This window comes from Eretmochelys imbricata, chromosome 9 (genome assembly GCF_965152235.1).
Source record: "Eretmochelys imbricata isolate rEreImb1 chromosome 9, rEreImb1.hap1, whole genome shotgun sequence".
In the NCBI taxonomy this organism is placed as follows: Eukaryota; Metazoa; Chordata; order Testudines; family Cheloniidae; genus Eretmochelys; species Eretmochelys imbricata.
Genome location: NC_135580.1, coordinates 102,985,847 through 103,008,536, shown reverse-complemented (window position 1 = coordinate 103,008,536; position 22,690 = coordinate 102,985,847). Strand labels below are relative to the sequence as shown.

Sequence of the window (22,690 nt, the reverse complement as noted above, 5' to 3'; positions counted from 1 at the left end):
AAGGGAAAAGGTGGTATGGTAGCATCGTACATCAATGATGTGGTAAAGCGTAAAGAAATAACAAGTGATCGAGAAGAATGGGGGGGGGATTTGATAGCTGCTTTCAACTACCTGAAAGGGGGTTTCAAAGAGGATGGCTCCAGACTGTTCTCAATGGTAGCAGATGACAGAACAAGGAGTAATGGTCTCGAGTTGCAGGGGGGGAGGTTTAGATTGGATATTAGGAAAAACTTTTTCACTATGAGGGTGGTGAAACACTGGAATGCGTTACCTAGGGAGGTGGTAGAATCTCCTTCCTTAGAGGTTTTTAAGGTCAGGCTTGACAAAGCCCTGGCTGGGATGGTTTAACTGGGAATTGGTCCTGCTTCGAGCAGGGGGTTGGACTAGATGACCTTCTGGGGTCCCTTCCAACCCTGATATTCTATGATTCTATGATTGCATGGACAAAATGGAATCGATTTGGGTCAAAATCACTTTGGGGAAGAATTGTAAAAGAGGTTCTACTAGGATAGTGTGGGGGTCTGCTATAGAACCCCCAGGTCGGACTTGGATAGATACCAGGAACTGTGTCACAATAGGAGACTAACTTCCCAGATACAGACTGGAGAATAAATGCTTCCAATAATGGTAGCTCCCAGTTACTACTTGACATGATAGATGAGTTTTATTTATCAGTCACTGAGCCAACAAGAGGTGATGCAATTTAGACTTGGTTTTGGTAATTGGTGAGATCATAGAAGAGCTGATCATATTAAAAAAAAACTTGTATCAAGGGATCATGAGTTGATACAGTTTAAAATTAATTAAAACCAGGTCATCACCTATGGCTTTTTATTTCAAAATTTGGAAAATTAGGGGAAGGACCTCCAGGAAGTCAACTGGACTGAAGAGCTCAAGGACTTAAATGTGGAGGAGGTCTGGAATTTCTTTAAATGAAGTGTACAAAAACTGCAACTTGCATCCCAAGCAAGGGGAGGAAAAAGCTTTCAGAGAAAGACTCCGGACCCAAATTGATGAATATTTACCTCAAAAAGGTTATTAGGCGTAAGCAGAGAGCCTATAGAGAATAGGAAAAGGGACAGATCAACAAAGAAAGCTACACCTTGAAGGTCAGAACATGCAGAAATAAAGTGAGAATTGCTGAAAATCAAGCTGAATTAGATCTTGCCAAGAAAATTAAAATAAGATGTTTTTAGTTACATAAATAGAGAATAAGCCAGGATGAGGTTGGGTTGCTGTGCAGTGCAGATGGGGAGGGGATTAAAGATAACGTTGGAATGACCCAAACACCAAATGAATACATTGCCTCAGTTTTCAATAAGAATGAAAAAGGCTAATGTAGTGCCCATCTTTAAAAAAGGGAAGGAGGAGGATCCTGGGAACTACAGGCCAGTCAGCTTCACCTCAGTCCCTGGAAAAATCATGGAGCAGGTCCTCAAGGAATCAATTCTGAAGCACTTAGACGAGAGGAAAGTGATCAGGAACAGTCAGCATGGATTCACCAAGGGCAAGTCATGCCTGACTAATCCAATTGCCTTCTATGATGAGATAACTGGCTCTGTGGATGAAGGGAAAGGACGTGTTGTTCCTTGACTTTAGCAAAGCTTTTGACACTGTCTCCCACAGTATTCTTGCCAGCAAGTTAAAGAAGTATGGGCTGGATGAATGGACTATAAGGTGGAGAGAAAGCTGGCTAGATTGTCGGGCTCAACGGGTAGTGATCAATGGCTCCATGTCTAGTTGGCAGCAGGTATCAAGTGGAGTGCCCCAAGGGTCGGTCCTCTGGCCGGTTTTGTTCAATATCTTCATAAATGATCTGGAGGATGGTGTGGATTGCACCTTCAGCAAGTTTGCAGATGACACTAAACTGGGAGGAGAGGTAGATACGCTGGAGGGTAAGGATAGGATACAGAGGGACCTAGACAAATTTGAGGATTGGGCCAAAAGAAATCTGATGGGGTTCAACAAGGACAAGTGCAATGCACCACTACAGACTAGGGACCGAATGGCTCGGCAGCAGTTCTACAGAAAAGGACTTAGGGGTTACAGTGGACGAGAAGCTGGATCTGAGTCAACAGTGTGCCCTTGTTGCCAAGAAGGCCAATGGCATTTTGGGCTGTATAAGTAGGGGCATTGCCAGCAGATCGAGGGACGTGATCATTCCCCTCTATTCGACATTGGTGAGGCATCATCTGGAGTACTGTGTCCAGTTTTGGGCCCCACACTACAAGAAAGATGTGGAAAAATTGGAAAGAGTCCAGCGGAGGGCAACAAAAATGATTAGGGGACTGGAGCACATGACTTATGAGGAGAGGCTGAGGGAACTGGGATTGTTTAGTCTGCAGAAGAGGAGAATGAGGGGGGATTTGATAGCTGCTTTCAACTACCTGAAAGGGGGTTCCAAAGAGGATGGCTCTAGACTGTTCTCAGTGGTAGCAGATGACAGAACAAGGAGTAATGGTCTCAAGTTGCAGTGGGGGAGGTTTAGGTTGGATATTAGGAAAAACTTTTTCACTAGGAGGGTGGTGAAACACTGGAATGCGTTACCTAGGGAGGTGGTGGAATATCCTTCCTTAGAAGTTTTTAAGGTCAGGCTTGACAAAGCCCTGGCTGGGATGATTTAATTGGGATCGGTCCTGCTTTGAGCAGGGGGTTGAACTAGATGACCTCCTGAGGTCCCTTCCAACCCTGATATTCTATGATTCTATGAATGATAATACAGAATATGGGAATGAAGACCTATCGAAATGAGTATATAAAAAGGGAATTCACCACATCTAAAATGAAAGAAAGCCTTAAAGAGCTTATTGCACTGAAATCAGGGAGATGGAATAATTTCTCTCCCAGAATACTGAAAAAACGGATACATGAGATTTCTAGTCCAATAGCAAGGATTTTTAATGCATCTATCTATTCGGGGGTGGTACCAAAATGATTAAAGAATAGAATCATAGAACTGGAAGGGACCTCGAGAGGTCATCTAGTCCAATCTCCTGCACTCATGGCAGGACTAATTATCTAGACCATCCCTGACAGGTGTTTGTCTAACCTGCTCTTAAAAGTCTCCCATGATGGAGATTCCACAACCTCCCTAGGCAATTTATTCCAGTGCTTAACCACCCTGACAGTTAGGAAGCTTTTCCTAAGTCCAACCTAAACCTCCCCTGCTGCAATTTAAGCCAATTGATTCTTGTCCTTCTTGAAATCCATTGTCTTTATTGTGCTGTTCTCCCTCCTACCATGCCTCAGAATCATGAACGCTATCATTTCATGATCACTTTCACCCAAGCTGCCTTCCACTTTCAAATTCTCAACCAGTTCATCCCTATTTGTCAAAATCAAATCTAGAACAGCCTCTCCCCTGCAGGTGTCTCCACTTTCTGAAATAAAAATGGTCTCCAATACATTCCGAGAACGTATTTGATAATCTGTGCCCTGCTGTGTTGTTTTCCCAACAGATGTCTGGGTAGCTGAAGTCCCCCATCACCAGCAAGTCCTGTGCTTTGGATGCTTTTGTTACCTGTTTAAAAAAGATCTCATCCACCTATTCTCCCTGGTTAGGTGGTCTGTAGTAGACCCCATCATGACATCACCCTAATAGCTAACGTCAGACCTATATTTAAGAGAGGGGGAGAAACAGGTGATCCAGGCAGTAACAGACCTGTTAGTCTGACCTCAGTAGCATGCAAGGCGTTAGAACAAATTTGGAATCAAAGAATAATTAAATTCACTGAGGTAAATGGAAAAGAGGATTCAGTGCAACATGGATTTACCAAAGGTAGAGCCTATCAGACTAATATTCTTCTTTAAGAAAATAACTGATTTTTTTTACATAGGGGAAATATAGCAGATCTAATACACTTGGAGTTTGGTAAAGCATTTGACATAATATCACATGGGAAAATATTTAACTAGAGAAAATGGGGATTAGTACAAGAATTGTAAGGTGGATAAGAAACTGGCTAAACGGGAGGACACAACAGGTTGTGTTAAGAGGTACACTGTGGAACTAGAGGGAGGTTCCTAATGGAATTCCTCAAGAATCAGTCTCAGGACGAATCTTATTTAATATTTGCATTAATAATGTCACAAAAAGTAGGCTAATTAAATTTGCTGACGATACAGAGTGGGAAGATACTGTCAATACACAGGAGGATCGAAATATGTACAGGAACAACTGGATGAATAGTACTAAGTGCACAATCATGCACTTAGGGTCTAATAATAAGAATTTACACTGTGGGACTCATCAGCTGGAAGCAACAGAAAAGGAGAGAAGCCTGGGTGTTTTGGTCGATCATAGGAGGACCATGAATCACTAATACAATGCAGCTGCACAAAAGGCAAATGCAATTCTAGGACATGTTAGGCTAGACATTTCCAGGATAGATAAAGTATTAATGCTATTGCACAAGGCATTGGTAAGACCTCATTTGGAATACTGTGTACAATTCTGGCCACTCATGTTCATGAAAAGATTAATTTAAACTGGAACAAATGCATCAAAGAGCTAGTAGTATGGTCAGGACAATGGGGAGGACCTATCATATGACAGGAAGGATAAGTTGCCTGGAGCGTCCCTTCTGGTTCATGTCAAATGTTCCTAAAATCTCATGCTTTACGGCCTCCGCCAGTTACCTGCAGGGGTCAGGAAGAATCCCCCTCCAACGCAGTGGGGGGGGAGGGTTGTCCCCTTCCGCTGAAGCATCAGAGATGGCCACAGCTGGAGGTGAGACATTGGACGCTGTGGGACGGTGCTCTGAGGTAGCACCGAGCATTCTCTCTCTCCTGTGCTTGTGATACAGAGGGCTTGATATATACAGCTCAGACTAGATGATCTTGTGGTCTTTTCTGGCCTTAAATTCTATGACTCTGAAGTCTTTAAGATAGGGTTAGAATTGTAATTTCAATTTTTTTTTAAGTGAAAAATGTCTGTCATGTACAACTGTAACTACCCTCCACAGATCATCATCATCAGGATTTGAACCAAGAACTTTGAGCACTGTAGCACAGACCTCTACCACTTCAGCTGACAGAATAATTACAGTCCTAGAACACACAAGGAGCTGACTGAGGAGATATCTGAGCCATTAGCGATGATCCTCTAAAAATCATGGAAAACAGGAGAGATTCCAGAAGACTGGAAAAGGGCAAATGTAGTGCCTATCTCTAAAAAGGGAAATAAGGACAACCCAGGGAATTACAGACCAGTCAGCTTAACTTCTGTACCCAGAAAGATAATGAAGCAAATAATTAAGCAATCACCTAAAAGATAATAAGGTAATAAATAACAGCCAGCATGGATTTGTCAGAAACAAATCCTGTCAAACCAACCTAAAACCTGTCAAAACTAACCTTCTTTGACAGAGTAACAAGCCTTGTGGATGGGGGGGAAGCAGTAAATGTAGTATACCTTGACTTTAGTAAAGCTTTGGATACGGTCTTGTATGATCTTCTCATAAACAAACTAGGGAATTACAACCTAGATGGACATACTATAAGGTGGGTACATAACTACTCACTGGAAACAGTTTTCCAACCAGTTATCAGTGGTTCACAGTCAAGCTGGAAGGGTATATCGAATGGGGTCCCACAAGGATCAGTTCTGGATCCGGTTCTGTTCAATATCTTGATCAATCATTCAGATCAGTGGTCACCAACCAGTCGATCGCAATAGTCGATACTAGAGGACCTCCCAGTTGATCGCAATTACCAGCAGCACAGCATAGACTCCCTGCCTACCCCGACCCCAAGACGCTCCCGGAAGCGGCCAGTGCAGCCCCAGGGGGCAGGGGTCTCCCTCCACACGCTCCCATTGGCCGGGAGAGCTGCACGGGTGGAGCCTACAGAGAGGGGCGGTGCCTGGAGCCACATGCCCCCCACACCTCCCCAGGGGCAGGATGGCCCCTTACGAGAGCGGTGTGAGGCTGGGGTAGGCAGGGAACCTGCCTTAGCCTCGTTGCACCCACTGCCGACCGGGAGCCGCCAAAGGTAAGTGCTGCCCGGCAGGAGGCCGCACCCCCATCCCTGAGCCCCAGTCCTGGAGCCAGAACCCTATACCCCCTCATGCACCCCTAACCACACCCTGAGCCCCCTCCCGGAGCCAGCACCCCAAACCCCCTCCTGCTCCCTAACCCTGAGCCCCCTCCCAGAGCCAGGACCCCATACCCCCTTCTGCACCCCAACCCCTGCTCCAGCCCTGACCTCCCTCCCAGAGCCCGCACCCTGAACCCCAACACTCTGCCCCAGCCCGGAGTCCCTTCCTGCACCCAAACTTCCTCCTAGAGCTTACATCCCTCACCCCATCCTGCATCCCAAAGCCCTGCCCCAGGCTCAGCCCAGAGCCCCCTCCCACACTGCGAACCCCTTGGCCCCAGCCCAGAGCCCGCACCCACTCCCGAACCCCAGCCCGATGAAAGTGAGTGAGGGTGAGGGAGGGGGAGAGTGAGCAACGGAGAGGGGGGAGGAGATAGAGTGAGCGGGGCGGGGCTTTGGGGAGGGGGAGGGGCCTCGGGGAAGGGGCGTGGTAGATCCTGGGTTACCCTTAGATTCAAAAATGTGATTTTGGGCATAAAAAGGTCGGAGACCACTGATTTAGATAATGGTATAGAGAGTACACTTATAAAGTTTGCAGACGATGCCAAGCTGGGAATGGTTGCAAGTGCTTTGGAGGACAGGATTTACATTCAAAACGATCTGGACAAACTGGAGAAATGGTCTGAAGTAAAATAGGATGAAATTCGATAAGGACAAATGCAAAGTACTGGACTTAGGAAGGAACAATCAGTTGCACACATACAAAATGGGAAATGACTGCCTAGCAAGGAGTACTGCAGAAAAAGATCTGAGGTTCATAGTGGATCACAAGCTAAATATAAGTCAATAGGATAACACCGTTGCCAAAACACAAACATCATTCTGGTCTGCATTAGCAGGAGTGTTGTAAGCAAGACACGAGCAGTAATTCTTCCGCTCTACTCCATGCGGATTAGGCCTCAGCTGGAGTATTGTGCCCACTTCTGGGCACCGCATTTCAGGAAAGACGTGTACAAATGACCCATGAGTAGGGCCCTACCAATTTCACAGCCATTAAAAACACATCACAGACCGTGAAATAAGCCCTTCCCCATGAAATCCGATCTCCCCCTACTGCTAGGAATGCTCCAGCCAGGGGGCTCCTAGCTCTGGCTGGGCTGGGGAGGGACAGGACTGGTCCATCCCCTGCACAGCCACGCTCAGGAGGAGCTCAGACCCACCTCCACCTCTGGGAACCTCCTGCGGCTGCAGAAAGCTCCTCATTGCTGCCTTCAGAGTCCAGCTCTGAAGGCAGCACAGAAGTGTGGGTGGCAATCTTGTGACCCCCCCCATGACAGGTTTGCGACCCCTCCACAATCCCCTTTTGGGTCGGGACACCTAGAGTTACAACACTGTGAAATTTCAGATTTAAACATCTGAAAACATGAAATTTACCAATTTTCAAATCCTATGACAGTGAAATTTACCATAATGTACTGTGAATTTGGTAAGGCCCTACCTATGAGGGAAGATTGAAAACATTGGGTTTGTTTAGTCTGGAAAAGAGAAGACAGAGGGGACATGATAACAGTTTTCAAGTACATAGTAGGTTACTACAAGAAGGAGACAGAAAAACTGTTCTTCTTAACCTCTGAGGATAGGACAAGAAGCAATGGGCTTAAATTGCAGCAAGGGTGATTTAAGTTGGACATTAGGAAAAACTTACTGTCAGGGTGGTTAAGCATTGGGATAAATTGCCCGGGGAGGCTGTGGAATCTCCATCATTATAGATTTTTAAGAGCAGGGTAGACAAACGCCTGTCAGAGATGGTCTAGACAATACTTAGTCCTGTCTTGAGTGCAGGGGACTGAACTAGATGACCTCTCGAGGTCCATTCCAGTCTACAATTCTATTGTTAGTTGACAGCAGCAGTAAGTTGCTATCTTCTGTAAACCAGACAAGACTAGTGGCAGACAACCCTTGAACAATGGGTTACATATGGAGAAATAGCAACAGACTACATACCTAAACATACATTTAGCAGGTTCTTTCTGAGAGGCAATGTGGCTAACTGGTTATGACCTGAGCCTGCCATATCTGAGACATGAGTTCTATTTCTAGCCCGGACAGACATTTCAGTTACTCCTTCAGTAAAATAGGAGTGCTTGCTTGCCTCCCAGGGTAAGGATGTGAGGCCTTGCTCAGTAATATGGCTTGTGAAATGCACAGAATTACCACCACCATTATTATTAATCATGTTTATTATGGTAGTGCCTAGGGCCCAACCAAGAACAGGGCTTCATTAAGCTAGGTCCTGTACAAACATAATAGTAGACGATCTCTGCCCTGAAGAGCTTACAATCTAAACAGACTAGTCAACAGAAGAGTTGAGGTTCATAGTGTTTTGGCTTCCAGGCCAGTGCACCTTCCCCAGGCCGCATATGGTATTTTGATGAAGCCATACAGCAGAGCCCTACAGCAGAACTGGGATCCCAAAGGTCCTACAGGACATAGATTCATAGTTAAGGTCAAAAGGGACTATTATTATCATCTAGTCTGACCTCCTGCACAATGCAGGCCACAGAATCTCACCCACCCACTCCTGCAATAAACCTCTTACCTATGTCTGAGCTATTGATGTCCTCAAATCATGATTTAAAGACTTCAAGGTGCAGAGAATCCTCCAGCAAGTGACCCGTGCCCCATGCTACAGAGGAACGCAAAAAAAAACCCAAGGCCTCTTCCAATCTGCCCTGGAGGAAAATTCCTTCCCGACCCCAAATATGGCGATCAGCTGAACCCTGAGCACGTGGACAAGATTCACCAGCCAGATACCAGGAAAGACTTCTCTGTAGTAACTCAGACATGTTGCCATAATAGCAGGAGCAGGTAAAACGTACTTTGTTGGGGGTGGGATTGGGGGCAGGGGGGAAGACAGACAGACTGTGGTAATTAGTTGGAAAACACTTTAAAAATTGTAAAACTTAAATTTAAGTGAGGGATAGAAAGAGATTTCATGTCTAACAGACAAAGTATTTTTACACAGTTTAAATAAGATTTGTTCTATTCTTTTAGTAGTAAAAATTGTGTCTGAATTCTGTTTATATACATAAAAAATATATTAACCAACTGTGGGTTGGTTGGTTTTTTTAGTAGCACGGTGGAATATTTTTATTTCCCCCTGTCATAAATATAAAGGGAAGGGCAAACACCTTTAAAATCCTTCCTGGCCAGAGGAAAAACCCTTTCACCTGTAAAGGGTTAAGAAGCTAGGATAACCTCGCTGGCACCTGACCAAAATGACCAGTGAGGAGACAAGATACTTTCAAAGCTGGAGGGGGGAGGGGAAACAAAGGTTCTCTCTATCTGTGTGATGCTTTTGCCAGGAACAGAAAAGGAAAGTAATCTACCTAGATATGCGTTAGATTCTGTCTTGTTTAAATGGCTGATAAAATAAGTTGTGCTGAATGGAATGGATATTCCTGTTTTTGTGTCTTTTTGTAACTTAAGGTTTTGCCTAGAGGGATTCTCTGTTTTGAATCTGATTACCCTGTAAGGTATTTACCATCCTGATTTTACAGAGATGATTCTTTTACTTTTTCTTCAATTAAAATTCTTCTTTTAAGAACCTGATCGCTTTTTCATTGTTCTTAAGATCCAAGGGTTTGGGTCTGTGTTCACCTATGCAAATTGGTGAGGATTTTTATCAAGCCTTCCCCAGGAAAGGGGGTGTAAGGTTTGGGAGGATTTTGGGGGGAAAGGCGTTTCCAAGAGGGCTCTTTCCCTGTTATATATTTGTTAGACGCTTGGTGGTGGCAGCAATAAAGTCCAAGGGCAAAAGATAAAATAGTTTGTACCTTGGGGAAGTTTTAACCTAAGCTGGTAAAAATAAGCTTAGGGGGGTTTTCATGCAGGTCCCCACATCTGTACCCTAGAGTTCAGAGTGGGGAAGGAATCTTGACACCCCCCCTACTGTTCTTGTCAACTGCTGGAAATGGCCCACCTTGATTATCACTACAAAAGGTTCCCCCCTCCCCCAGCTCTCCTGCTGGTAATTGCTCACCTTTCCTGATCACTCTTGCCACAGTCTGTATGGTAATACCCATTGTTGCATGTTCTCTGTGTATATAAATCTCCCCACTGTATTTTCCACTGTATGCATCCGATGAAGTGAGCTGTAGCTCACGAAAGCTTATGCTCAAATAAATTTGTTAGTCTCTAAGGTGCCACAAGTACTCCTGTTCTTTTTATGGTGGAATTTGTCTTTCTTGAGAGATCTAAGGTGGAAACAGGATAAAAATGCAAGAAAGATTGCGGGAGTAGGACTTGCATGCAAGACAGGAGCAGTATTAAAAAAATAGTCCTGCACAGGGCTCTACCATACAGCATTTGAAATAAGCCTCTAACAAATTCTACTGTACATGTGCAAATAATCATTTTCTGTGATTTATAACTAATCTAGATGGATTTTCACAAGGACCAAAAAACAAAAAAAACACATTTAACCTCAGGGTCTATAAAGAGGGGAAGGCTCCAGGCAAGGATGGTCTGACAGCAGAAGTGCTTAAGGCGGGTGGTCAGGAACTTTGGAAAGCTCTCACCCAAAGGTTCAGCCACTACCTGGAAATCCAGAAGATACCATCCACTTGGAAAGAGTACAATACCATCTTGCTGCATAAGAAAGGCAATTGAGAAAATCTAAAGAACTATCGCCAGATCTGCCTGCTTTCGCATATCTATAAGTTGTTCACTAAAATAATAAATCGACCGTCGCGAAACCTGGATGAACAGCAACCTAGAGAGCAGGCCGGCTTTCGAAGGAATTACAGCATGATAGACCACATCTTCACTCTAAACCAACTACTAGAGCGTTCAAGGGAATACAAGTTCCCTTTGGGTATTGCCTTCGTGGACTACGAGAAGGCGTTCAACAGCATAGAAACTAACACTGTTCTTGAAGCACTTTCAGAACAGGGCATCAGGGCAAAATATATCACATTACTAAAGGAAGCAAACTCTAGCTGCAGCACGCACATATCGCTCTTCGATACTCCCCTCCGAATCCCCATCGAGAAAGGTGTGAAACAAGGAGATACAGTTTCACCAAAACTATTCACAGCCTGTCTTGAATTGTTTTGTCGATAAGCAGACTTGAAAGGCGGGATTAATATCAACAGCGAGCGGCTAAACCATCTCAGGTTCGCAGATGACATAGTGCTGATAGTTGAAAACACAGCCCAGCTTGAGAGAATGCTTAAAGAACTGAAGCCGAAAAGTAGTCAAGTCAGATTAAAAATGAACTGGTTGAAAACAAAATACATGAGATCAGATATTCTGCCAAGAACCCAAATAACTCTTGGAGGAGAGCAGATCCAAAAAGGTTGATAAATACGTTTATTTGGGTAAGGAAGTCAACATGCGCCACAATCAGAAAGGCAAACTGTCACACAGAAAAAAAGCTGGATGGTGCTATTCAATGACATCAAGGACATCCTCCAAGGAAAGATCAGCAAAACAACTCATGCGAATCTTTTTAACTCGACCGTGCTTCCAGCAATGTTATATGGCAGCGAAACATGGTCACTGACAAAGACTGAAGAACTTCAACTGTCTGTCACACAGAGGGCAATGGAACGAATATTTTTGGGCATTTCGCTCCGTGATCACAACCCCAATGAAATAATTAGGCAGCAGTCTGGAGTGCGAGACGTTGTTGAAAGCAGGCTCAGCAAAATGCAGTGGACGGGACAATTCAGCGACAACAGATGGACTGCAGCTATATCCGAGTGGTATCCGCGAGAACAGAAACGGCCACGCAGTCAGCCTCCAAAAGAGATGGGATGACTTCCTAACAAGGAGATATGGACAAGCATGGCGAAGGATGGCCAGAGCGAGAGAAGATTGGAAGACGTGTTGTGATTGGCTCAGTCTCAACTGATGAAGGACCGACAGTCTACGCTACGTCTACACTATTCCCCTGCCAAATGTCAAGATCCTGCTACAAACCCCTAAGGTGCTAGTGCTCTTCAAAAAATGGTTGAAAAACTTGGTTAACAGTAGAGGAATAATACACCTGCCAATCTTGTTCTCCAAAATAGCTACATCATTTTTATTAACACTCTCCAGAAAAATTCAGCTTGTGGCAGAGACCAAGAATGGAAAGTTTCAACATGAACTGTAGATGTTTGGCAAAGTTTTAAACTGGAAACAGGGGTAGTAAAAGGAAGAGTTAGGCAACTTTAATAACTGTTGTCATTAACAGCTCCACCTATAATAAAGGGGATTTAAGTAGGAGTAACTGGGACAAGATTAAGAAAAAAAATTAGCATTTAATTTGAGGAAAATCTTCCTGACAGTGAGATATATGAGGCTGGAAAACACAGTCTCCTGACAACAGTGGTGGAATCCCAGTTTCTTGCCACATTTAAAACTTGATTAAACAGTTATTATTTGTATTGTGTTAGCACCTACACAGGTCAGGGCCTCACTGTGCTAAGGACCATAGAAACACACAAAGACAGTCCCTGCTCCAAGGTACTTACAAGATATTAGCAAATTTACAATAGGGCTCAACTCTACAGCTCCTCCTGGGAGAGGACTTAAGTGTTTCATCCAGTTTTTTTATGACTATTATTAGTAAACATTTACACTGGAAAAGCATCCAGCAGCCCCACTCAGGATCAAGACTTCCTTGTGCTGGGTGCTATACAAAGACATGCTCCCTTGCCTTTAGGAATTTACAATCTAATAAGATGTGGACTACAAACAGTTTGCTACTTAAAATCACCCTCATCTTCATCTCATCCTAGCCGTTACTATCAGCTGATTTCTTATAGGAGTCACAGACACATTGGGTTTTGAGGAGGGATTTAAAAATGAATCAGTTCAGGGAGAAAGTTCCCTGAGTTAGGGAACAAGGAGCAGACACATTTGTGAGAAAAGGTGACAAACAAGTGGATGAGGCTGTGACTAACTTCAGTGATTCACCTGTAATCTGGAGAAGGGTACTCTCTCCCCATTCATAAAGTGCTTTGAAATCTGTGCACCAAAGCTCTATAGAAGGGTAAAATATATACGCCAGAACCTGATTTACATGAAAAACTCTTTCTAAGAGACACCTCCTGAGAGTAGGAGAAGCACTATCCAGCTTCCCATGGAAAGCAGTCACTGATGGCAGCCAGTAAACAGACACAGAGAAATCAGAGATGGAGATGACAATCACCTAGCCCCTCTCACTCTACCAAGCACACATTTACTAGGATGGCTTTTTTTCCAGTCTTAAGTGTCCCAAGTGACGGAGTTTCCATCATTTTCCCTTGGACACTGTCCCCAACACATACAATACCTTGCCAGGCCGGAATTCCGGGAACAGCTCGGTAACACTCGGCAGCTGTTTGGTGGCATCTCGCTGCATTATTCCTGCAAGAGGCAGTGTCAGTTTCCCTTCCTTGGATTCTGCCTGCCTTGCATCTTGGGGTCCCATCTCTGACTCAGAATCAGAAGAACTGCTGAAATCCGCCTTCTCAGAGGTAGCAGAGGACGGAGCAATGATGGAGGGCAGAATGATACCATCTCCATCTTCAGATACTACAATAGAACAAGTATCTTATGAACAAGTTTCCTTTCTTGGTCCCCAGCACTACCCCTGCACTCCACAAGCATTGTTTCCTGATTTTAAAATATGCTGAATCTAAGGGCTTGGCTGCACTTGCAAGTTAGAGCGCATTAAAGCGGCCCCAGGCACCCTCATTCCCCACCCGTCCACACTGGCAAGGCACTTAGAGCGCCTGGACTCTGCAGCTGGAGTGCTCCTGGTAATCCTCCTCCACAAGAAGCATAAAGCTTGCTGCGCCCCGGCTGAAACACCTGGGCATCAGTGTGACCGAGGTGTTGAATTACTGCACTGTGATCGGCCTCCAGAAACGTCCCATAATTCCCTGAAGTCAAGTGGCCACTCTTGTCTCTGTTTTGAACTCGGCTGTAGGAATGCAGATATCCCCTTTCAAAGCTCTGTTTCTGACATCCGGCTGCTTATCTGCTCTGGGACAAACCAACCATTACTGTGGAATGCTGTGTGTGAGAGAGAGAGGGGAGGGGGGAAAGGGGGGTCTGCTGCTGTCTGAACTTACAAGACAGTATGCTGACACACACTCAGCACCCCAAAACCCACTCTCTCTCCCCCCCACATACACACAACACACTCCCTGTCACTCTCCACACGTCCCCCCCGCCATTTGAAAAGCATGTTGCAGCCACTTGAACGCTGGGATAGCTACCGCAATGCACTGCTCTTTGTGGCATTGCAAGAGCTGCTTATGTGGCCACGCCAGTGCACTTGAATCTGACAGTGTAAACACACAGCAGCATTTTCCCTGCTGCGGTCTCCGAAGGCTGGTTTAACTCCCAGAGCTCTACATCTGCAAGTGTAGCCATGCCCTAAGCCTCCATGTTTTATAGTTATTGATTCCTGTTCCAGTTTAGCCTTTCAGTGCATCCCTAGATCACCTCTGCAACTCACAGTCCCCGCTGAGAGAAGGCAAAACAGAGAAGCAGGTGAACGTCACAGGTTGGTTTGATTATGAATCTTAACATTACTGTTGAAAGTGTTAACATCTTTTACTCTATATTTTATATAAAAGCCAGTTACTCCTAAGCAGCGCTACTTCTTTGCATAATTGGCCTTCAGATCCAGTCTGCAGGATGGATCTTTGACAAGATCCCAAACATGCTACAGTATAAAGCCACTCCACAGAAATGCTTGAATCCTTGATTTGTCACATCCTGTCATCCCAAAACTCCTAGATTCTTCCCACAAGTTTCAGATAGAAAATGAGAGTCCTTACTCACCAGGGGCTGTTGCATCCTTTTCATCATCTCTCTTTACTGGAGGTGGAGGTGGTGGCGGCATCAGCTTAGAATCAATATCTTCACAGTCGGCATCATAATCATCCTCATCTTCATCTAACCAGTCAAAAGGAGACAATCACCTTCAGAACATGTGACCATACTGGATCAGACCAATGGTCCATTCAGCCCAGTATCGTGTCTCTGGCAGTGGCCAGTGCCAGATGCTTCAGAGGGAATGAACGGAACAGGGCAATCATCAAGTAATCCATTCCCAGTCATCCAGTCCCAGCTCTGGCACTTGGCGTTTAGGGACATCCGGTACCTGAGGTTGCATCCCTTACCATTTTGGCTAACAGTCATTGATGGACCTATCCTCCATTAACTTATTTATCTTTATTAAAAAAAATAATAAAAATAAAAAAAATCCACTTTCAAGGATACCCAGACACTCCTACCCCAATACCACAACTAGGGTATCTCACCTCCACCCCAAACCACAGAAAGGACCCTGTCTCAGCATTAACTTATTACAAATACCTTTCCAGTTTCTCAAATAGATCACCCAAAGCTGCCCCAACGGTGGTTTCCCTGCACTCAACGGCTTACAAAATCAGGGCTTAAAATGTGGATGAGTAGGGGAGCATGAAAACTGACGAGAGAAACATGAAAATTCAGAGCAGAAACCCTAGATTACTGCAACATTCCTAATTTCCTGCTCCTGACTGACAGGAGCGGAGGTGGAAAGTTCCTTTAGGAGACAGGCAGCAGATTCATCAATTGCACTAGCAATAACACAGGGGGAAAAAAACTGCAGATGTTTACAATTCTGTATCCTACAGACAGGGATCTCCTATATTAGTCCTCATTGGAGGAGCATAAAGGCCAGCCTCACCCCTCCTTATAACCTGTGAAAGTGAAAGTCGTGGTAGAACTTGGATGAAGATGCCTCCTCATGAACAGCTGCCATTAAACAGAATGCTAGGGAAGGGAGATGGGGAGAAACAGAGGAGGGGTGTCATTGGTTCGGATAATCCTCCAAGGGAATGGGCCTTAGCCCCCTCCTGTGACTAACTGATTTCCCCCCAGGAGATAGGTCTGAGACCAGGAATCATGTAACAGCCTGTGGCCTACCCTGTCCTTAGATCAAAGGCCAACCAACAACTCACTTTACAGGAACACCTGCGAGAAGGAGGTAGGATATTGCAGAAGACCCTGGGTCAGGGAAAACAATCTGGTTTATCTATAGAAATTATGATGAGCTGTTTTGCTTCAGAAAAATAAACCCAGCCCCTAAAGAAAGGGACTGAAATTTCACCACCCTCATGTACATTATTTGATGTCTAGGCCATTTATTTGCCCCACTGGCTTACATGAGGTTCGTGAAGCAGGCAAAGAACATGGCAGGAAAACGATGATTACAGAAGGATCACTCTCAACAACAGCAGCAAAAGCCAATCCGCCCCACAGAGACGTACCATTAACTGTTAATCATTTTGTCTATGTGTACTCCTACCACCACCAATTACCTGGTCTTCGAATTGGCTGAAGGGTGCCCATTGCCTGCCTGTATCTGCGACTCTCATCTTCAGCCACCTCATTAATATCTGAGTAATCAACAGCATCCTCTGTGCTCTTAACCCAGCCTGAGGAGGAGGAAAGACTTGTCATACAACAAAATCATATCCCAACATGTACTCACCACATCTTACCTCATCCCATCTTAGTCTATCCTGACTTCTCCATCCGCCTACCCCCTCCTTCCTGCTGTAACTTCTTTCCACCCCCTTCTATACTCTATTTTACTGGAGGAGCAAATACAACCCCTGTATTAAGGTTACCTAATGTTTTCTATTCTAAAAAGGTCTGGTCTTTCTTCCCTTCCCCTGCCCCCAAGAGCTCCAACACCTTCATGGTTTGCAGCAAGACTTTGAAATCTGGAAGGTGGATCATTGGGGTCAGGGAAGTGCCAGTCTCATGGAAATCTGTTCAGATTTGGCAGAGTTACAAGCTGCTGAGACAGGCCCTTTGACCCAGAGGTAAGTACACCGCCTGGGAACCAGACCATGAGTCCTAATTGAATGTCTTCTACTGATGAACGTTCGTAATTCTGTACTTTCACAACTGTATCAAGCAAAGCACCATATCCCATTGGGGGTTACAGAAGCTGGGAATATAACTACTATTGCAAAAACAAATCCTATTAACTGCCACACTGCCTCTCAGAAATAACTTATCATATTTTTGTCCTCTGCTACGCTGTCTGTAAAATAAGTCTACTCATTTATAAATAACTCACTGTTTCATTGTGTTACGTACACTCCTATGAACAGCCTTCTACTGCTAGCAGCTAATGTAATTAAACTGCAGTCAAGGAGTCTATGCTGCAGTCTGAGTGATGATTCACACCCGGCTGATAATGCATGATGGAGTGTTGCTATAGTTGCAAATAATTTGTTTTCAAATCTTTTCCAAAAATAAATTAATTAAATTAAATTAAGAACTCTTAAAAGAATGTTAGTGAGGTTGCAAAAGTCAAGCTCGTGGAAGTTAAGAAATGCCAGAACTAAGGCTGCTCTCAAAACCTTGATGTTGCCCCCTTTTGTATACGCACGATACAGTCTTTAATTACACGATCACTTTTTCCACACAATTCCCGACTCATTTAGCATGGAGGGTGCTCGGGGCACGAACGAGGGCTGTGTAGTGAATGATGCTGTGTCAGTAGGACACCAGCTTCACTTGCTCTTGAAGTTGAAAGGGGTATAGAGAATAAGGCAGATGACTAGGAAGAGAAAGGACAATCTCCACCCAAAATTGGGTCTGTTACCATTTGTGAGATACTAACCACTACAGTAATGAGCAGTACAGAAAAGCCCATAGTGAATTTCATAATTCTATATTCAGTGCAGCATTTGGATAGTGTGCAATAAATAAGCGCCAGAGCCACGTATTGAATGATAGAAAGCAATACTGAACAACTGCCTCATTCACTGAGCTTTGTTCCATCCTGGGGGCAAAGTGGAACATGTACAGAAAAGAAAAACAATTATCTGATCACGTCATTAAAAATCACTACAATGTTCATGTACAAGAGACAGACTTAAGACTGAACAGGCATCCTTAATTCTGGCATTTCAACTTTCAAACACTTGACTTTGCAACCTTCATATTCTTTTAACATAAGTTTTTTGTATTAAACAAAATTAAATCCCACAAACAGTGAGCGGGGAACTTTACAGATAGGTATAAAGGCAGGGATCCCTGGCCCTATGAGCAGACAATCTATAGACAACATGTATAAAGGCAATGGAAAGCAATTGGGCAGTGAGATTTACCCAAGTTTACAAAGCTAGGGCAATACCTTAACCTTGAACAACAGCAAATTGTCTAATGATAAGATGAGGTTTGTACAAAGATATTGGCAGGGTAGACTCTGGTCCTTATGTTGGAATTATTTCTTTTCTTATTAGAGTTACTGCTGCACTGAGCATCACTCAGTGAGAAAAAGACATTTCAAGCATTCTCAGAACCAGTGCTATTTCTGTCCTTTATTTATTTGTATTACAGTAGATTGCAGTACACAATGTTGTTTAGCTACACTGGTCCCAGGATACTAGAGAGACAAGGTGGATGAGGCAACATTTTATTGGACCAATTTCTAGAGAGGGACAAGCTTACACAAAGCTCTTCAGGTCTGGGGAACTAACTCAGGTACATCTACACTACAGCACTTAGCTCTAGCACTTATGGTGGAGACACTAAGTCAGTGGTTCTCAACTGATTACGAACTATGGGCCCCAACCCTTGCTGCACAGGGAGGCTGGGTGCCAGCCAGCCCGACTCGGACTGCAGAGCTTGTGGGGCCAAGTGGCTTCCCCGACCACCGCCACACTGGGCGGGCCAGCAGTCCGGACCCTGACCCCTCCAGGGCAGCCCGGACCCCAAACCCGTCGCACCAGGGCAGCCCAGACACTCCCATGCTGGGCAGCTGGGAACCTGGAACCCGGGGCACACAGACAGACTTTAGAACATAGCTAAGCTGGGCCACAGCTCTGTGCTAATTGGGCCACATGCGACCGCGGGCTGAGAATCGCTGCTCTAAGCTGATGGGAGAGAGATCTCCCATCGGCTTAATAATGCTTGCCTCCGCAAGAGGCAGTAGCTATGGGCTAGTCTACACTGGCAACGTTAAAGCGCTACCACAACAGTGTTTTAACACGGCTTGTGCAGTCGCGGCACAGCGTTGGGAGAGAGCTCTCCCCGAGCTCTAAAAAAACCCACCTCCATGAGAGACGTAGCTCCCAGTGCTGGTGTACTGTTCACACTGGCGCTTTACAGCGCTGAAACTTGCAGAGCTCAGGGGCTTGTTTTTTCACATCCCTGAGTGAGAAAGTTGAAGCGCTGTAAAGTGCCAGTGTAGACAAGCCCTAGGTCAGTGGGAGAAGCTCTCCCACTGACATAGCACTGTCTACACTGGTGCTTAGGTCGGTATAATTTACATTGCTCAGGGGTGTGGATTATTCACATCTCTGAGCGACGTAAGTTATACCAAAGTAACCTGTAGTATAGACAAGGTTTCAGTGCCATTGCTAAACACAGGGTCTGAACAGACTGTTTAGCTTAAGTAGTTAACACACATTTCAAGGTACCACTCAAGGTGAAGTGGCCCATTAATACCCTTCCAGTCGTAGGAAGGAAAGGGTGGATAGCAGCTATGGGGATTGTTAGTGGGTTACAGACTGTTGTAATAAGCCATAAATCCAGTATCTGTATTCAATCCATGATTTTTAGTGTCTAGTAGAGTAATGCATTTAAGTGCCCTGATTCATCTTTTGAAAGTGTTGTGCAGGTTTCCTTTGAGGAAGAGGACCAACACATCAGATATAGACTAATCTGTGAAAATCAGTAACCCACTCCCATGGGCATAGTAGTGTATTCACAAAAATGCTACAGCAGCTGTAGCACTGTATGTGAAGACAAGCCTTGACTCCCCTGAGTTAGTTTCCCAGACCTGGAGAAGAGTTCTGTGTAAACTCGAAAGCTTCTCTCTCTCACCAACAGAAGCTGTTGCAATAAAATAAGTTACCTCACCCACCTTGTCTCTCCAGAACATTACAGTGGCACCTAGAAACTTCAATTGAGGATCACAGCCCTATTGCGCTATACAATGTGCAAAACAAGTAATGAAGACAATAGATCAATGGACCAATAGGTTTTACAATTTAAATAAGTCCAAGATCCAACGGTGAAGTGGAGACACACAACTGAGTAGAAAGACAAGGTCATAATAAATTGGAATATTAAGTAGTATATATTTGTTAAATAGATGCCTCCATGCTGGTTTGGTTGTTTTAAAGACTGAACAAGAGACCATAATGATTCACTAAACATGCAAATATACAATTGTGCACCACAGTTACCTTCTCAAGTACAATTGTTAGGCTTAGGTATTACTACATTAGTGATGCAACTAGGACAGTTCATGCCTCACAGTTATTGCCTCCGCCTTCCTGCAGATTGGCAGATATCAAAATGCGACTAGAGCGTCAACAATGAAATTACGGTTTCCGTTTCAGTAAGAAGAGCTAGAAATGCACCGTTACTCTTTAAAGAGAGGTTTCAGAGTAGCAGCCGTGTTCGTCTGTATTTGCAAAGAGAAAAGGAGGACTAGTGGCACCTTAGAGACTAACACATTCCTTTGAGCAGAAGCTTTCGTGAGCTACAGCGCACTTCAGCTTTATGCTCAAGTGAACGTGCTAGTCTCTAGGGTGCCACAAGTCCTCCTGTTCTCCTTAAGAAAACGCTTCGATGTGACAACATTCGACTGGGCTGCGGTAGCTACAACCGATCCAACCCAGACCTGAACGGGTGTTCGGGCCTCACCCTCCTCATCCAGCTGGGCTCCGTCAGTCTCCGCAGCGTCCTCCTCGCTGGCCGTGATCTCGGTGATCAGGTTGCCCAGCCCCAAGGCGCCTAAACCGGCTAAATGCTTCTTGGATTCCTGGAACAGCGGAAGACAGGACCGGCCGTTAGCGGCCCCGCGCCGCGAGGGGTGACGCCCGGGGAGCACCAGGGCTACGTTCCCGCCGCGGCGAGAGGGGCCCGGGCGCGGCCAGCCGGGGCGCCTGTGGGCAGACGGAGCCCAGCGGCCCCAGGGCCCCACGCCTCACCTTGTCCAAGACGCTCTCCCCCTCCAGCTGCCCCGCCTCGTTGATGTTCCCGAAGAGGAAGCCGGCCAGGGAGAATGGCCCGGCGCGGCCCCCCTCCGCCTCCTCCTCGCTCTCCGAGTCCGACATCTCTCCCGCCTCGTCCCGAGACGCGACCCGGAAGCAGAAGCGGGGCGCGAGCGCCGCCGGGTCACGCCTGCGGAGAGCATCATAGAGAACGCGCGGCGAGAGCGTTTGCTCGGAGGGGCGGGGCCGGCGCTGCCGGGGCGACAGACTCGGCCCAGCCCGCCGCCGACTCCCGGGGGAGACGACGGCAAGGATCGGCGCTCGGCGAGCGGTCCACCGGCGGTCGCTTGAGCGGGTCTAGTAAAGACCCCCAAGTCGACAGCGGCTCGCTCTCCAGTCCACCTGCCCTGCCCGCAACGAGAGGAGCGTCTCCCGTCGACCCCCGCCGTGTGGACCGGGGTAGCTCGACTCCAGCTACAGGCGCGTAGCTGGCGTGACCACGGCAGTGTAGACATAGGCTCAGCCCCAGCTGGGGCGAGCTGCGGGGCGCCTCAGTGCCCGGCCGGACCCGTCGGGCCGGGTGGTGTCAGCGAGCCGGGCTCTCGGGCCCGCTCACGCGAGCACCCCCAGTACAGACTTCCGAAAAACAACGGTCTCTAGGTGCTCCCACCGGCCCGCCAGCCACTGGTTGCAGCTACAGCTGTATGGGCTCAGGACCACTCAACAGCAGAGCCTTACCGTCTCTAGGCCCTGGTCTACACACGGGGTTAGGTCAAATCTAGCCACGTTAGGTCGATTTCAGAATGACTGCATCCACACAACCACCCCCATTCCGTCGACCTAACCGGTCCCTTCAAATTGACTTCTGTACTCCTCCCCAGCGAGGGGAGTAATGCTAAGATCTACCTTCCTGGGTTGAATTTGGGGTAGTGCGGACGCAAATCGACAGTATTGGCCTCCGGGAGCTATTGAGAGTGCTCCAATGTGACCATTCTGGCCAGGACTTTGAACTCCAATACACTAGCCAGGTACACAGGAAAAGCCCTGGGAAATCTTGAATTTCATCTCCTGTTTGGTCAGCGTGGCAAGCTCAGCAGCACAGATGACCCTGCAGTCCCCCTAGGATCACAAATTAACTCCAGCATGGACCAAAAGGGAGACACTGGATCTGATTGCTGTATGGGGCGAAGAATCTATGCAGGTTGAACTCTGATCAAAAAGAAGAAATGCTAATATATATGCCAAAATCGCACAGGGCATGGTGGAGAGAGGCTACAACAGGGGCACACAGCAGTGCCGTGTGAAAGTTAAGGAGCTCAGGCAAGCCTATCAAAAGACAAAGGAGGCAAACGGTTGCTCTGGGTCAGAGCCCTATACATGCCGCTTCTATGATCAGCTGCGTGACATTCTAAGGGTGGGGACCGTACCACTACCCGAGGACACCTGCAAGGGGAGAGTCTCACGCAACAGGGAGGAGGATTTTGTGGAGGAGGAGAAGGTAAGTGGTGAATCTGCTCTCCCTGGCAGCCAGGACCTTTTCATCACACTGGAGCTAATACCTTCCCAAGGCGGGTCCCCGACCCTGAAGCCAGAGAAGGCAGCTCTGGTGAGTGCACATGTGCAACTACAGTACAGGGTTTAAAAGCAATAGTGTT

The 22,690-nt window shown here is 46.1% G+C and overlaps 1 protein-coding gene across 2 annotated transcripts in view; it reads right to left on the bottom strand.

The window, feature by feature from the left end:
- TAF1 (TATA-box binding protein associated factor 1) overlaps nt 1-21,292 on the bottom strand; it is a 143,679-nt gene extending 122,387 nt beyond the window's left edge. The window contains exons 1-5 of one of the 2 annotated variants that reach the window (XM_077825992.1): nt 21,033-21,292; nt 20,746-20,863; nt 16,389-16,505; nt 14,863-14,976; nt 13,361-13,602 (exon numbers count right to left, since the gene is read on the bottom strand). In XM_077825992.1, the coding sequence (XP_077682118.1) occupies nt 13,361-13,602; nt 14,863-14,976; nt 16,389-16,505; nt 20,746-20,863; nt 21,033-21,158 (717 nt within the window). In that variant the 5' untranslated portion in view covers nt 21,159-21,292. The remainder of the gene's footprint in view (nt 1-13,360; nt 13,603-14,862; nt 14,977-16,388; nt 16,506-20,745; nt 20,864-21,032) is intronic. The other variant, XM_077825990.1, reaches the window with a different exon arrangement.
- Nucleotides 21,293-22,690: the final 1,398 nt, after the last annotated feature.